A 16830-nucleotide genomic window follows, 5' to 3' on the forward strand; every position below is an offset into this window, starting at 1 on the left:
ACATACAGGTTGTCCCAGTATCTCATAAATGAACTGTTACATATGGTGGCTTTCAATGACCCCTCTAGTGTATGGCAAACACTTACTTCATGTGCCTTTGAAGCTGAAATACGACCATATCTCATTTCATACCATATGCTGCTTTTGATCTGCTTCCTTGTTGCTTTTTCGATGGTATTGTTGGTAAATTTTCGTTATGTGGACACCCGGCGATTTTGAAAAAATTTTTGACTGTACTTACGTATTTTGATGCGTAGATTACGAATCCGAAAGAAAAAAGCGGCGCTCTCCCTTATTTAAAAAGTTACGGCCCTTCAAAGTTCAGAAAAGGGCAACTTTTTAGCCTTCTTTTTCACTAAATAAACTATTTAAAAACACAAGCATTCATTCAGTAGGTCACCTTTACACCTTATTCCTCCTTCTTTAACACTTTTCACTTCAATAATCAACATTTTTCTTATAAAAAACTTAATTTAAAAACGAATGCTTCTCCTGGTGACATTATTCTATTTTTAGGTTAGTTACTAGTGACATTTCAGAAAAAAGCGGTTGGTATTTGCCGTCGCCTACTATTTCAAATTCGTAATACACCACCAAAAACCAATTTACGATCTAAAGAATGAAGGTAAAAAACATTTGAATTACTTCAGGAATATGGACTGCATCAGTCGTACCAACCATATCATCAACCTTAAAAACGTAAAATACAGTGATATGTAACCAAAAAGCAGCTCCGTACATTTTTTAACATTTTTATTATTTATTTTGAATTTGAATTATTTTGAAAAAAAAGTGCAACCATAAATGCTTCTATCCTAAGAAGATTACTGTTATCTGCTCGCACGAAACTAGGTTCCATTTTAAAATTTAACAAATGCGAATTGGAATGTTCAAAAAAACTATAGCAAAATTAACGTAGAAAATAGTTACAAAATAAACGACGTGTATTACAATATAATATTTACAATCAGCCAGGCAGTTGGTGGTTACTTGCGTGTGACGTCACCCGAAAGATTGACCAATGACAAAGCGTTTCCGTCACAGACTGAATTTCAAAAATGTATTGCATATTTTTCAAAGAAGAAACGGACTGGTTTAAGTTTGACGATAGTCGTGTCACGAAGTGTTCTGGCGATGCATTGAATTTATTGAACCTCTGGAGACACCCTACATTTTGTTTTATAAGAGAGAGGACATTGTTAGATAAAGATCTTCAGATGATGTGGTGCTGCAGGTTTTTCCTGGTTTTCCTGCAGCTGAAAAAGCAAATGCGTCACTGGAATCAATGAAGTCGCCCCGGAGCGCCAATTAATTCTTATTGTTGTTTTTATTTTATTTTTATCGTTGTTTTAATAAAATTTTTCTGTTTATTTCTCAATTAATAAACTAAAAATGTAATAGAAGAAAATGAAATATGGTTTATGCTATTACCTAATAGGATGACCACAATTTTTAGTGTATTTTCAATACTGTCAAATAGCCTATTGAACGCATTGTACGTGACAAAAGGTGACTGGGATTATGCAAGCTCCAAAAGTACAATGTCGTGGTAGAAAAAAAATTCAATTGGACGAGTACCAGAAAAATTTTGTACGCTATACCATTCATTTTTTTTAGAATAAAGCGCCAACCCTCGAATCCATTAGGACAAAGGTACTGGATAATGATCTCATTCCAAAAATGAGCAAAGAGAAGTTGAGGAAAATAATAAAAGAAGATTTAAAATTTATATATGCCAAATGATCCCGTAAATCTGTCTTAATAGAAAGAGAAGATATAGTCTCATGGCAACGGAGATATCTTCGCTCTATAAGAGAAATGCATTCTGCTCACAAAAATATGTATTATCTGGACGAAACGTGGGATTATCACAAAGACATGGACGCCCAACGCTTTTTCTTATCACAGCCGATTAGTAGAACAGCTGCCAACTATGACCACCAGAAAAGCAGACATGCAGAGTTGGTTAAGTCAAAAAGGAGTTCCATTTTCCGAGGACATGGTTAAGGCCGTGCTTATGAGTGTCATCGTGACAGATATCGCTAGTACGTGGTGGATACAATAGCTCGTGCTGAAGGCATCACCATTTTGAGACTTCCTCCTTACCATTGCAAGTTAAACCCGATAGAATTAATCTGGGCTCAAATTAAGGGTTACGTAGCTCGTGAAAACGTGACATATAAAATTAAGTCCAACGTTTATTAGAACTCGCAATGGAACGGATACGGAAAGAAAATTGGGCTAATGCTGTAGCCCATGTGATCAAGGAAGAAGAGAAAATGTGGAGATTGGACGGGATGATAAAAACTGTTTTTGACCAAATAATAATAGATTCAAGTGTGACTGGGGATTCCTCATCGGACGAGTCAATGGATTCTGAAACTTCATAAGCATAACATTGTAGTAGGAACATAATAATTATTTTGTAAAAATTTCTGTTTTTTTGAAGTACTGTATTAGGCATAATAAAAAAATTCAATCAGTTTTACCATTGACACCAGATAGCGCCACCTACTATAACAATTTTCACGTAATTACCTATATGTATAAATAAATAAAAATATTGTTTTGGTACGCCTCTGCAGAGTTGGTAAGAGGATTATCCGTTGGTCACTTCAAATGCGACGTTGCTGATGAATCACCTTCAATTGAAAATTGTTATAGTATAGCAAAATATTTTTACACTCCTATCTAAATTGATGGATGTAGCCGTTACTACGTGGTAGGAGATCATAGGACGAAACTGCAGTAACGTTAGTTAAAAATAAAAGTGGTAAAAAACATAGAAATTTTTATTTCTCTTTTCATTAAATTGATATTTTTTACAGTCAGACAGGTGTTGGACCGCGGGGCCCGTAGCATTTGCTACTCTTATTGCTATACGTTGCTAATCTGGCACTGGGTTGGGCATATTAAGAATCGGAATCATATTTATTCATCACAAAAGAATACACATTGTGTGGTGAAAACTACAGAATATGTAACTTATCGGACTAGTCAAAAAGATATTTGTATATAAAGTAGATTGTCTAAAATTGATAAAATATAGACAATACAATATTTAGTGTTTTATATATATATATATATATATATATATATATATATATATATATATACATGAAAAAAATAAAAAATACGGATGGACAAATGGAATATAAAGTAGGAATATGGTACAACTGCAACAATGGGACACTATTCAGTGATATAAATGAATAAAAAAGAGTATAATAAGAATTACCAAATAGACAACGAATTCAGTTGAGGTTTGTACAACTATAATTTTAAAATATAATCAGGAGCCCAGAAACTCTTCTACGCTATAGAAAACTTTATCACTGAGATATATGTTGATATTCTAGTCCTAACTGCTGACTTGTCACCGCTCATATCTATCAGATTTTTCACCTTATTGAAACATTTTACACCAACATACTTTGGGGGATTTTGACCAATGAGAAGTCTGGAAAAGGGCAGATGAATATTTTCCTCATTCCTTGTATTATGTGTATGTATTTGGTCATTCTTTAAAACGTATTTTCATTGTCCTTTATAAACAATATCAGGTTCGAAATGTTGAGACAAGGTAACGTTAGTATTTTAGAATTTCGGAATAGTGGCTTACAAGACACTGAAGGGTGAGTTTTATTCATAGCTCTGATGATTTTTTTTTGGAACGAAAAACCCCTAGTATGTGAGTTGAGGATTCCCAAAATATTACTCCATATTGCATAGCTGACTGTACCAGTCCGAAATAAAGAATTCTCAGTACATCAGCTGATACTGTATCCCTCAGATTCCTAATAATGTATGTGATTGTGCTGAGTTTTGAATATAAAGTGGTGATATGGTTTTCCCATAAAAGTTTCCTATCAAGCACAACACCTAAGAACTTCATACTCTCTTTGCTTTCTATCGATTTTCCATTGACTGTTAAGTAGATATCATTATCAGGATTCATATTTTCTGGTAAGAATCGAATATGGTAGGTCTTAGCGGTGTTTAGTGTTAGTCCATTTTTACTACAATAGTCATTGATTTTCTTTGATGCCTCATTATCATTCTGTACTAGTTGTTCATTATTTGTTCTGGACATTAAAATATTCGTATCATCTGCATAGAGAATGATTTGATCTGCAGCAACACAGGTGTTCTTTATGTCGCTCGTGAATATTATAAAGAAAAGAGGTCCCAGAATGGAGCCTTGAGGTACACCTTTATGATAACTTTCTCCTGTCTTGGATTTTATGGAATCTAATACAACAGTTTGTTTTTGATTGTCCAAGTAAGAAGTTGCCCAGTCTAGAGCAACACCACGAACTCCTATAGCTTCTAGTTTGAGTCTTGATAAGTTATGGTCTATAGTATCAAATGCCCGGCTTAGATCATAGAATAGGCCAATGAAATTTTTTCTTTCGTTTAATGCTCTATATATGAATTCCAAACAGTCATAAATTGCAGTATTAGTTGATTTATTTTTTCAAAATCCGTTCTGAATGGATGGCATTAGTTGGAAGTTCTCCATATAATCTATCAATCGTGTGGAGTATGATGTTTCGAAAACTTTTGCAATTTGATTTTGTATGCAGATAGATCTATAATTTTTCATTTCGTTTATAGGACCTTTGTTCTTATAAACTGGAATGCATTTAGACTCTTTGATGGTAGGAAATATTCCAGACGTGAATGAATCATTTATTAGTTCACTTGATGGCTGGGCAATAAGTTTACTAGCAGCCTTCAGGACCTTACCATTTATGCCATCCATTCCTGCTGCAGGTTTAGATGTTGTTTTTGAGATGATTACCTGAACTTCTTCAGGTGTTACAGGAGTTAGGAAAAAACTTTTAATGAAATTTATCAAAATGTTGATCAAGATTTGGTTAAGGACTATTTTGAAAGGAATCTATAAAATAATCATTGTCGTTTTTTACACTTATAGAAGGGTTTACCTTATTGTTCTTATTTTCTTTAATGATTTTCCAACTTTCTCTCATTCTGTTGTTTGATTTAAGTAATCGTACATCGTGTTTATGTTATTGACGAATATTAAGAGTAGCGATCCCAACACTGACCTCTTTGGAACCCCGATATCCACGGAGACAGTTTCACAACATTAATTTTTTATTTGTACATAGGCCTTTCTTTCAGTACGATATGACTTCATTCTATTTCTTTCAAGTTGTAGGCTGTCAAATGCCAGCAACAAAATTGCCTGCATCAATATTATAATAGACACATTCCATGAATTCAATTGTTGCTCTTCACGTTGATCTCTCTGCACGGAGTCCGTTTTGTCGAGATGAGAGAATCATGAATCTTTCCTTTCCAGAAAGTCGACAATTCTAACGTAATAGGTACGTTCAAAAATTTTGGAAATAACGTTTAGTATTGTCACCTGTCTATAGTTGTCCGGTGAAGTACGTTCGTTTTTTTTTTATGAATAGGTATCACTTTACCCATTTTTAAGTGGGACGGAAATACGCCTGTGTCGAATGTTGAGTTGATTAGATATAACAAGGGTTCAGCAATGGTTTTTTTCAGAGTTTTTAGTATTTTCACACGTATTTTGTCATTGCCAACTCATTTTATATTTTTCAGCTTGGAAATAGTTGAAAGCATTTCTTGACCACTAACAGTATAAGTAGAAACTTTGCTAATACTTTTTGTAGGCAATGTACATTCTGTTGATTTACTTTGACCGTCTTTGTATGTCTAGTTTTTCCTTCGTTATATTGGAAAAATGAAAATCAAAACTCACTGCTACTTCTGATCAACATTCACGTCATTGATTTTCAAACTATTATTCGTTTTGCTTTCCCTCCTACCTATTTCATTATAAATGATGTTCCATATGGTTTTTTGTTTTTACTTCTTGTGATTATCATCCGCCTATTATGTAATTAGTAGAAACATCAAATAAGAAATAAACCACTTCCACTTCCTGTTAAGGCATGAGAAAATAATACCGTTTCTTGGACTCGTTTATAGGGGTTCTGCGGTGTCATGCTTCAGTAATGGAGCGGAATGAGTATTTCACTAGTTCGGACTTCCATTGTCTAATATATAAAATGATTTGAAATCCCTGAGACACCTTAAAGAGAAGAATTAAATAATGAATACCTGTGATGACTCACCCTAAGACGATTGTAGATACCAACAATCGAAACGTCGTGAACTAATGTGGGTTGTAATCTTTTAACTTTGTATTTTTATTTTGATTTCTTCATTTTTATAAAATTTTTGTTAAATTGTTCTATTTTTACTTGTATTTTATTTCACTGTTATTTCATTTCAGGTTTTTGCTTGATATAATTTTTATTTTCAGCTATTCATTTTTTAATTCTTATCTTTTAGGTGTCTCGAGGATTTCAAATCATTTTATATATTAGACAATGGAAGTCCCAACTAGTGAAATTCATCATGAAACATTGTCAATAACCTTCAAACAAACGGAATTTGGAGTATTATACCAGATAAAGACCATTCATTTTCATCTAGAACATTATATAGGTAATATCGTTGATATAGAATTGATTGCCATTCAAAAAGCACTATGTTTGAAAAAATATCAAAAATAGTATTATTTTCACTAACTCTCAAAGTGTCATTAACAAAATTGTAAGAAATAACATATTTGTTTCGAAATAGATCCTATAACCGCGAATATAAAATTAGTAATAGTTCACGCGCAATAATAATCAAATTTGCATGAATTTCTGAACATGGAGATATAGAAGGAAATGCAAAGGCAGACTGTCTGGCCAAAATAGAAATTTCATTGAATGTTCCAATTAATATTTTTGTATGTATAAAAAGTGATCCTTCCATATAACCATTCGAAAATTTGACAAGAAAACCATAATCATTAGAAAATAGATATTATAACATGGTTCAGAACATATGCCAAAATTCATGGCGAATATTCATCAAAAGTATGGTAGTTTTCAGTCCTATTTGTAGAACGTAGACACATCGCTACAATCATTAACCCTGCTACCGCACACTTATTTTTCAAGACACAAATTGCACATTGGGGTCTCAAAAACCCAATAAATGAAATGGAGTTTTTTCAAGTTGGTAATATTTTTTTATTGTTTTTACACATGGAATTGTTGAAGTGGTTATTTTAGAGAGTATACAACATATTGAAAAGTAGTTTAAACAAATATTCCATTCTTGATAATATCAAATTGAAAAAAAGGAAAAAAAATTGTAACAAAATGTACGATTTTTTAGAAATTCACCAAAAAAAACAAAAACTAAAATTTTCGAATTCTAAGTATACGAAACGTTTTAACTAAATATCATTCTGTTATATTGTGCAATTGAAAAAATTATAATTCCTCAAGTTTTTCTTAGTCAGTCTAATGAATCAGGCTGATAAATCAGCCTCACAGCTCCTACATACCATTGCCCTGTGTTCATTACAAAACGATTTATGGCACACGCTACAATGCATATTTGTTTTTCTGTCTTTTTTTCTGTCGCAAAAACTACAACGAACTTTTCGTCGCAAATTTTCGTCATTATTTGGTGGTGAATCTGGCACAGGCTCATCCAAGATTTCCATTATCTTTTGACGCAGTGATCTTCTAAGCGATGGCAACCGTAGTCGTTCCCTGAGAAATGGTATTACCAAGGACATTCCCAGCTCTTTTAGGAAATTCCTGCGTGTCCGAGTTTTTTTTCTGCCCAATCTTCCTTAGCAAAGGTAAGCAGAATCATCGAATTGATACCACTTCCATCAAGCATACCATAAAACACTCGCATAGGCCATCTATTTGTTTTTCGTGCTGTGGTATATGAATGGCACAACTGATCGAAGGTGTCTGTACCACCTTTGGTTGCGTTGTATGTCTCAATTATCGTTGGTTTATTTGTCTCGTGATCAATGGAATCGTCATGGTGTAAGGTAGAAATTAGAATCACGTTTTTATTTTGCTTGGGTGTGAAAGAAACTAGAGTTTTGTTATTATCGAAAGCGAATAACGACGACCCTACTTTCTTTTTGGCCAAGAAACTAGGCGGAATTTCTCTTTTGTTTTTTCGCAAGGTTCCTACCATTGTAAGCTTATATTGCTCAGATAGAAGGTTAGCCAATGGAATCGAAGTGAACCAATTATCAAAAGTTAGGTTGCGATTGGTATTGTGTATGGGTTCGGACAATTTTCTAACATAATAGGTTGGCACACTTTCATTATTTTCGCAGTTCACTTTGCCCACATAAAGAATAGCATTCAACATGTAATAGGTCTTAGCATCATTTAGCATTAGTATTTTCAAGCCGTATTTATCGGGTTTGCTGGCCATATAGATGCGGAAGCTACAACGGCCACGAAAACTCATCAGTTGCTCGTCTATTGTGCAAAATTCATGGGGTGTGTAGTATGCCTTGCAGTTGCTTATATAAACATCCCATATTTGTCTAATTGGAGCAAATTTATCAGTCTGACGTCGTATATGTCTATCAGCCTTGTTATCACAGCGTAAGTTAGTAGCTAAAAACTGAAATCTCTGCTGGGACATGGTTGTCCGGAAAATTCCAATCCCAAAAGCAAGGGACCATAATTCTTCTGTGCTGCAATTTGAGACACGCAAAGCTCCCGCTATATAGAGAAGACCAATGAAAGCTCTTACCTCAATAACATTTGTGGTTTTGGTGTAGCTGAGTTTGTTAGTCTCATCGTGGTTTCTCTCAATTTGTTCATTGGTGCGTATGGTAATTGTTTCAATTATATCTTTACTGATAATCAAATTCCAAGCTTCTAAAGGGGTTTCTACTTTTCTAGCATCACCTTTAGCACCGGGCAAATGTAAAACAATGTTGTCAGCTCTCAAACGACCTCTCCTCTGAGGAACTATAGATTACCACAAGTGGTTATTTTTACCTCTTAGGACGCTTTTATTTCTCGTTTCTCTTGGACGCCTTTCTTGTTCATTCTCACGAGCATTGTTTTGTTCACTGCTATTTCCACTAGCTTGTTCACTGTTATTCTCACCAGCTTGTTCACTTTCATTTTCACTGTATTCTTCATTTTCATTGTCACTGTTTTGTTCATTTCCACCACCCTGTTCACTTTCACAAGCACTTTGTTCATCGTCTTCCTCATCTTTCTCCATCTCATAATCGTTTTCGCTATCCGAAAATTCTCCAATTTCATATCCATTTTCATGATCTGGATTGCTCCAAAGATTATCTACAATCTCCTGCAGTTCCTCCTCTGTTAGCGGACGAGTATCGTTTCTTTTATGCCTCGACATCTTCCTTCAAAATGATAGATAATAAAATTTCTAATAGAAAGTATGTAACTTAATCCTGCACACTGGGGTCTCAGTAACCCAGGAGCAGCTAAAATCAAAATTTACCACTTACCTAGGAGCGATAAAATATTGTGCGTCCTGCCTCACTCGTATACAACTGTTAACTGAATTTACATGGCGCTGGCCCAAGGTCACGATCGAAAGCCTGCTTACAAGGTAGAATATAAAGGGCACGTGGGTTTTCTAGACCCCAGTGTGCAGTAGCAGGGTTAAAATCAAACACCGGACATTGCCTTACGAAGGAACATATAATAGGAGTTGAAAAATCTTTATACCACAATTGTGATAAAATTGAATAGCTCAACCATACTTATATTTTTTGAATCTCATATCAATACTACAACTAATTTTTATATACATCGGTTCATTTCGGATTAGAACCAATACTATATAATTTTCCAACATCCAACCACATTAATTTATAAAATCCCTACTTTTAGTTAAAGTTTCCTTTTCTTGGGTCTTAACCGAAGCAGGGGTTATGGGATGCTGCGCCGCTGCTACGAAGAGAGAAAGGCCTATACCTTACTTAAATGTACCAAACCTTTACACCACAACACTAGAAAAAAAATTAACTGAGAGGAAATCGTATGGGCTACAATATGATTATTAAGAATCAGAAAAAGTTATAATCCTCCTAATGAGCTGACAGATGCACCATAAGGGAGCAGAGTCAAAAAGAGAAAAAAAAAATAAGAAGAAAACCTTCTAACCTAACTAACCTCGAATCAGATTAGAATTTATTTGTACAACTATGAAATTTAGAGCTTTGATTGTCGATCCTGCCGCTATGCGAGATTTTATGAGTATGTTTTCGAAGTACTAAATAGTTCGCTGAAATGAATGATGCCTTTTCAGATATAACATTGAGTTTATCGAAGTTTTCGAAAGATTGTGTCATGAGGATAACAACAAGAAGGGTATACTTTATTATTTCAGAGGAAGATTGTGGCCCTAGAAGACCATTAGTCTGGTGTGAATTGCCTGTAAATTTTTATTTCAAAGAATTCAATGTTGTTGGTGTCAATACTGAATATAATGAAATATATTTGGAGTTCTCCACAGGTAAATAGATATGTAGTTCATAGCTACAGCTAGGGATCTGTAGTAATTTTGACAGGACCCGGGGACCGTAGAAGATAGATTTATTTATATATTTGGTGAATATATATGTGTATATATACATACAAAATCGAGAAAGGTTAATGCAGTCAAGCTGCTGGAAAATAATTCCATGAAAATTCCCAAATTTCTGCCACCGCAGTTGTCGGTTGATTGGTCAAACCACCAACACTGACATAAAAACTTGGCAAGTTGACTTGGGTGTCACACCAATAGGTGTTTCCACTTATGTCTCACTTGCGTTTATGCAGTTATTTCTATTAAGTACTTTTCTTGGTTTTTCACATTTTGTCTTCAATCGAGGATCGCCTGCCTGGTACTGACGATGCCCAATAGGCTGTCTACCGGTGGCTCTTGAATTGAAATCAATATGGGAATGATCAGAATGGTACTTATTTATTTATCTTTATATATATATTCCTAGGCATCATCTAACATCACCACGTAGGCAGCTATAGCTACCTGCGTGACTTCCGGGACTAGGATATCAATACAGAGATACAGATGTTATCGGGTGTGTATGAAATACATCAAAGGGGGAAATTCTTGGACAGAAAACTCAAAAAATGGGGGCAAACCGCGGACACGTGTTTCTGGCTATTGGCCTCATCAGCGCGGTGCAACAAATTGTTTAATTTTTTATTTATATATATATATAGAGTAGGAAGTAGGAAGTGAGTCACTTCCATTGAAAAATTACAGTTGAAGTGAGGTCCGCGACAAAGTGAGGATCAATATACGGACCTCACTTTATTTAGTGAATCAAATAGTTCTAATGAGTGTCTCACCACAAGATATTGTCATTTAGCAAAAAAAAAATCAACTTTTTCAGATACCTAACGGTGTCGAGTGCGGAAATGTACTGTTTCCGTACTAGTTAGGATAATAATAACATAATAACTAATACAAACAAAAAAACTAAAGTACGATAAATGATTTGGTAATGAATTTACAGAAAAATGAATAGTGAATATTTAGAATGTCTACCTCTTTCAATAAATTCTATAGAAAAATCCGGAGCACTACGGAATTTCGCTATATAATTTAGTTAAAAAATCAGGTAAAAATGACAATGAATATATTCTCTATGACATGTCAGTAATGAAATTCTGAGTGACCAACATAAGGTAAGATATAATTTGTGAATTGTGAAACAGATATTAGTTATAAGTTACAATTCTTATTTTCTTGGCAATAGTTTTTTCGAAAACTCACTTTCAGTTTTTGGAGGTATGATGTTGTCCAGATTGAACATAATGAAGTGGAGATTAAAACTTATTAACGGTGAGGATTTTACATTTTTTTAATGTTGATTGTTTTTGACGATGAATACGTCATATCATCATCGATTATAACAACCAAAGTAAAAAAGGTTTAGAATATTTCAGAACAGAAAAAATTTGATCTGGTCGAATCAATATTTATTTCAAAGAAGTATTCTTCAATTTGAGAACTGCTAACAATTGTCCAATCAACCGTCGACAAAATTACTAATGCACACGTAGTATGAAAAAATAACATGAATGAAACTACAACGTGGGTTAAATAATATAAAATGAAAATTAATAAAATTATTTCTTTTTTCTATAACAATTGTAAACGTATTCTTTGATTACAGCCCAGTTTCTATATTCAATTAGAGATATTTTTTTTCAATTCTACCACTTCTTTTTTTTTTCGGAGCAATATTTTCTTCAATGTGTTTTGCCAAAACCTTCTTGACTATTTCGTTTTGTTCCTTAGACCAAGTTTGTTTTGAGGTTTTTTTTGAAACTGTGCGTATCTGATGTTCTCAAGATATTAAACTGGTTGAAAATGGAACCAACTTTAGCCTCTTTTAGTATTTATTATTCTCAAATGAATAGAAATGAAACTTGTGTTATAAAATATCGGTTTTTGTTTTTGTTTCCCTTCAATAATATTGTTGCATATTCAACACATATTTGGGACTTGAGCTTTCTCAACATTTTTCTTATTGAAATTTTGAAAACTTTCCGAGAAAATTGAACAGTTTGATTTTAATAGTTCAAAAAATGAAAGGACAATACTGGAAAGTGATTTGACTCATTTCCAGCATATACTCAGAGATACGGATGATATTAAAAAGAGCTCAAAATATAAATAAAATTAATTGCAATATTTTTTAATATGGGGTGATTTTTTCGAAAGGAGCCACGTTTAATATCTTCAAAAATAAGACAGTGATGTAAATTTCCCGAAACACGTATCTTTTCATGAAATATCATGAGGTATCGTTAAGATGCGTATCACTCACTCCTCTACACACCTCCCTCCAAAATATCAAATAAAATAACTCCATATGTGACACCTATCGGGTAGGTGATTTTGTCAGGAATTTAACGATGATTTTTCAGGGTTGATTTCTGATTTACTCTGAAGAAGGACTCTTGAAGTATAAGTGAACGACCCTCACAAAAACGTATATAACAGTTATTTCCATTGTCAAACTTTTAACAGAAAACAACTTTTGTTTCGTATCACCGTTGAATTATATCTGTTGGATTTTTGGCAAAGTTTCTCACAAGAAACACTTGAAAATACTTTCTAAAACACACCGCCAAAAATGTTTCACTAAACAGTTTTACAAAAACGCAATACGTGTTTCGTTATACAATGGCTTCTTCAGGCGTATCTTTACTAACTATATTCTACATATTCAATGCTTAATAAACCTGATTTTACAATTTGAAATACCTACATTTCAAGTACCTGAGTTTTACCTGAGTTTGTAATGAATTAAATCACCTGAGCTTTTGTCCCAGTTTCCACATTTGAAAAAATATTTAGTAACAAAGAGTTATTCAATTCTAATTGATTCAGTAAATTACCAGAATTCTTGAATCTATTGATTTCTAAACATTCTAGAAGATTGAGTTTCAAACTCTTCTCTTATAAATGTTAACACGTCGTATTCATGACTGTACTCATGTCCTTCTGCTGAAAGGTGGTTTGTAAATGTGGAATTGGTCTTTCTATTTACAAAATTACTTTTATGGTCTTCAATTCTTTCAGAAAATGTTCTCCCTCTTTGGTCAATATACAGTCAATATACAATATACAAAAAACGGGCAATATTATTGGTTGGTTCAGCCAAATATGACAATGTCCTATAACTGACGTTATCGCATCTTAAATTTGGGTAGACCTGGTCCATGGCTTGCTTTTGTAGTTTTCTGGAAAGAATGGAGTCTATAATATCTACCTTATAACCGTTGTTGACCGCGATTTGTTTGATCAAATTCAGCTCCCTCTGGAAATTACTCTCAGATAGTGGAATATTCAATAGTCTATGAAGCATACTACTGAATGCAGCAACTTTATGATGGTAAGGGTACGTGGAGGAATTATGTATGATAATGTCCGTGGTAGATGGTTTGGGGAAAATGGCAAATTCATGATTATTGTTATTTTTCGTAATCGTAAAGTCAAGGTAATTTTTTGAATCATCTACCTTCCTCTCAATGGTGAATTTTATTGACGGGTGGATGGAACTGACATATTCAACGAACTTGCCTAATTGCTTATATGTAATTTCATTATTCACTAGTGATTATTGGATATCGTAATGCTGGAAGAAACACTTGCATTATAAATATTATATAATAGTTGTAGACAAACTGTAATTTCTATTTGAATTGATTCATTACATTGTAATTTCATTTCACGTTTCATTGCCTAATATAACTGATATTTTCAGCTATTCATTTTTATTTAATTCGTTCTTTCAGATATTTTAAATTATTTTGAAATCATATTATACCTACCGAACTAGTAAAGTTCATTTATTATGTACATTGAAATTTTATTACTCATTGAACCTTATTGAAGACTATTGTTTTCGGGAAAGAAAGTTTTTGGCTTTCTACTACTCCATCTGATACAAAAAAATGGATGAGAGAATCTTCCAAAGAAAGGAAGGAAGTAATCAATTTGAAAATAAGTAACTCTATACATGGATGTGTAGATCATGCAAAGAAGTAACTTTCAGACACAAACTGAAAGAGAGTTCTCCTGAAACAGCTACTTTCATATAAACATTGAATTACACGAAAGAAAAAAAATTCTTTCGAAACAAATACTTCTATATGAACACTGAATTATACAGAAGATACTTTTCTCTATTCAGTTTGTATATCGAACATTTGTTGAGGAATAAGAATCAGATATCATTCACATGAGTTCTACTTTGAATGAATGGTAATAAATTGTACTCACATGGAACACTGTCACCCTAACTGGTATACACCGTGTTTCGCCTTAAGACACTTGCTCTAAGGCTCTTCAGTACCAAATTGGATAACATTATAGAAAATACACACACTTCATTCATGAATTACGATTTTGAATGTCACGAAATAAGCTTGATCTGCTTATGTCATCGATGACATCGTAATGACATTCATTCACCTATTTGATTTAATCCCAGCCATGAGGAATCTTATTTGATTTGAAAGGGTTATATTTTTAGGAGTGATTAATTTTTGGGAAAGTTTTTTGGCTTTCTACTACTCCATCTGATACAAAAAAATGGATGAGAGAATCTTCCAAAGAAAGGAAGGAAGTAATCAATTTGAAAATAAGTAACTCTATACATGGATGTGTAGATCATGCAAAGAAGTAACTTTCAGACACAAACTGAAAGAGAGTCCTCCTGAAACAGCTACTTTCATATAAACATTGAATTACACGAAAGAAAAAAAATTCTTTCGAAACAAATACTTCTATATGAACACTGAATTATACAGAAGATACTTTTCTCTATTCAGTTTGTATATCGAACAGTGAGTACAATTTATTACCATTCATTCATGAAATCGTACGAGGATTGATGTCAAAAAATTCTTGAAGATTGAGTTTCAAACTCTTCTCGTCTAAATGTTGCATGTCGTATTCATGACTACTCATATCCTTCTGCTAAAAGGTGGTTTGCAAATGTGGCATTGGTCTTTCTATTTACCAAACTACTTCTATTCTCTTCAATTCTTTCGGAAAATGTTCTCCCTGTTTGGCCAATACACAGTTTTGGGCAAGAGCCACAATTCAGCTTATATACTCCTGATCTATCCGACATCGAAGTTTTGTCTTTATTGTTTTTAATATCGCGTTTCGAATTTGGGTAGACCTGGTCTATGACTTACCTTTGTAGTTTTCTGGAAAGAATGGAGTCAATAATATCTATCTTACAACCGTTGTTGACCGCGATCTGTTTGATCAAACTCAGCTTCCTCTGGATTTTACTCTCAGATAGTGGAATATTCAATAGTCTATGAAGCATACTATTGAATGCAGCAACTTCATGCTGATAAGGGTGTGTGGAAGAATTATGTATGATAATGTCCGTGTAAGATGGTTTGGGGAAAATTGCAAATTCACGGTTATTGTTATTTTTGTAATGGTTATATCAACGTAATTTATTGAATCATTTACCTCCCTCTCAGTGGTGAATTTTATTGACGGGTGGATTGAATTGAGATATTCAACGAACTTGCCTAATTGCCTACCTGTAATGACTCCAATATTCACTAGTGATTAATGGATATCGTAATGCTTAAAGACACACATGCATTATGAATATTCTATATAATAGTCGTGGACAAACTGTAATTTCTATTTGAATTGAAAACATTCGATGAGCTTCCGTGAAGCATCATATTTGGCCTAATACTTGCTACTTTCTATAGAAACACAAACACATTCAATAAATTGATGGATGTAGCCGTTACTACGTGGTAGGAGATCATAATGAAAAGAGAAATGAAAATGTCTATGTTTTTTATCACTTTTAATTGTAACTAACGTTACTGCAGTTTCTTTCTATAGTGACATTCTCAAACTAATACAATAAACTTTTTTTATTGTTCATTCCCATATTGATTTCAATTTAGGAGCCACCGGTAGACAGCTGTTTCAGCCTATTAGGCATCGTCAGAACCGGGCAGGCGGTCCTCGATTGAAGACAAAATGTGAAAAACCAGACAATACTTGATAAAAATAGTTGCGTGAATGCAAGTGAATCAAGTGGAACCACCTATTGGTGTGACACCCAAGTCAACTTGCGTTCACGCAGCTATTTTTATCAAGTACTTTTCTGGTTTTTCACATTTTGTCTTCAATCGAGGACCGCCTGCCCGGTACTGACGATGGCCAATAGGCTGAAACAGCTGTCTACCGGTGGCAAAAATTATTTGTGTTTTAATACAATTGTTAATGACAAAACACAAGCACTGCAGAAAATCTTTAAGGCGCTCTCAGAGCGGTTCCTGTGGGAAAGTAGCGATTCGTATTGGATTTGAATCTCTAGAGATTGAATCCATTTGAAAAAACGTTCTCAGGAAGTTTATTCCACATAAACGCAGTTCTCCAGAT

The 16830-nt window shown here is 33.7% G+C and overlaps 3 protein-coding genes across 3 annotated transcripts in view; 1 reads left to right on the forward strand and 2 right to left on the reverse strand.

The window, feature by feature from the left end:
- LOC141483432 (uncharacterized) overlaps nt 1-16830 on the reverse strand; it is a 392800-nt gene that overhangs the window by 112411 nt on the left and 263559 nt on the right. The gene's annotated exons all lie outside the window — the stretch shown is intronic.
- On the reverse strand, nt 3143-9809 carry LOC111505624 (uncharacterized). Its single transcript, XM_074178080.1, has 2 exons — nt 9374-9809; nt 3143-9265 (listed from the first exon to the last, which is right to left on the reverse strand). The coding sequence occupies exon 2, from the start codon at nt 9259-9261 to the stop codon at nt 8866-8868; it is 396 nt and encodes a 131-aa protein (XP_074034181.1). The 5' UTR covers nt 9262-9265; nt 9374-9809; the 3' UTR covers nt 3143-8865.
- The window catches only part of Hus1-like (Hus1-like checkpoint clamp component), a 52665-nt gene continuing 45823 nt past the window's right edge, over nt 9989-16830 (forward strand). The window contains exons 1-2 of the mRNA XM_023160464.2: nt 9989-10127; nt 10180-10386. Of these exons, the coding sequence (XP_023016232.1) occupies nt 10076-10127; nt 10180-10386 (259 nt within the window). The 5' untranslated portion in view covers nt 9989-10075. The remainder of the gene's footprint in view (nt 10128-10179; nt 10387-16830) is intronic.

Source organism: Leptinotarsa decemlineata, unplaced genomic scaffold, assembly GCF_025532065.1.
Source record: "Leptinotarsa decemlineata unplaced genomic scaffold, Ldec_3_MD MMD2_tig00003348_RagTag_RagTag, whole genome shotgun sequence".
Taxonomy (NCBI): Eukaryota; Metazoa; Arthropoda; class Insecta; order Coleoptera; family Chrysomelidae; genus Leptinotarsa; species Leptinotarsa decemlineata.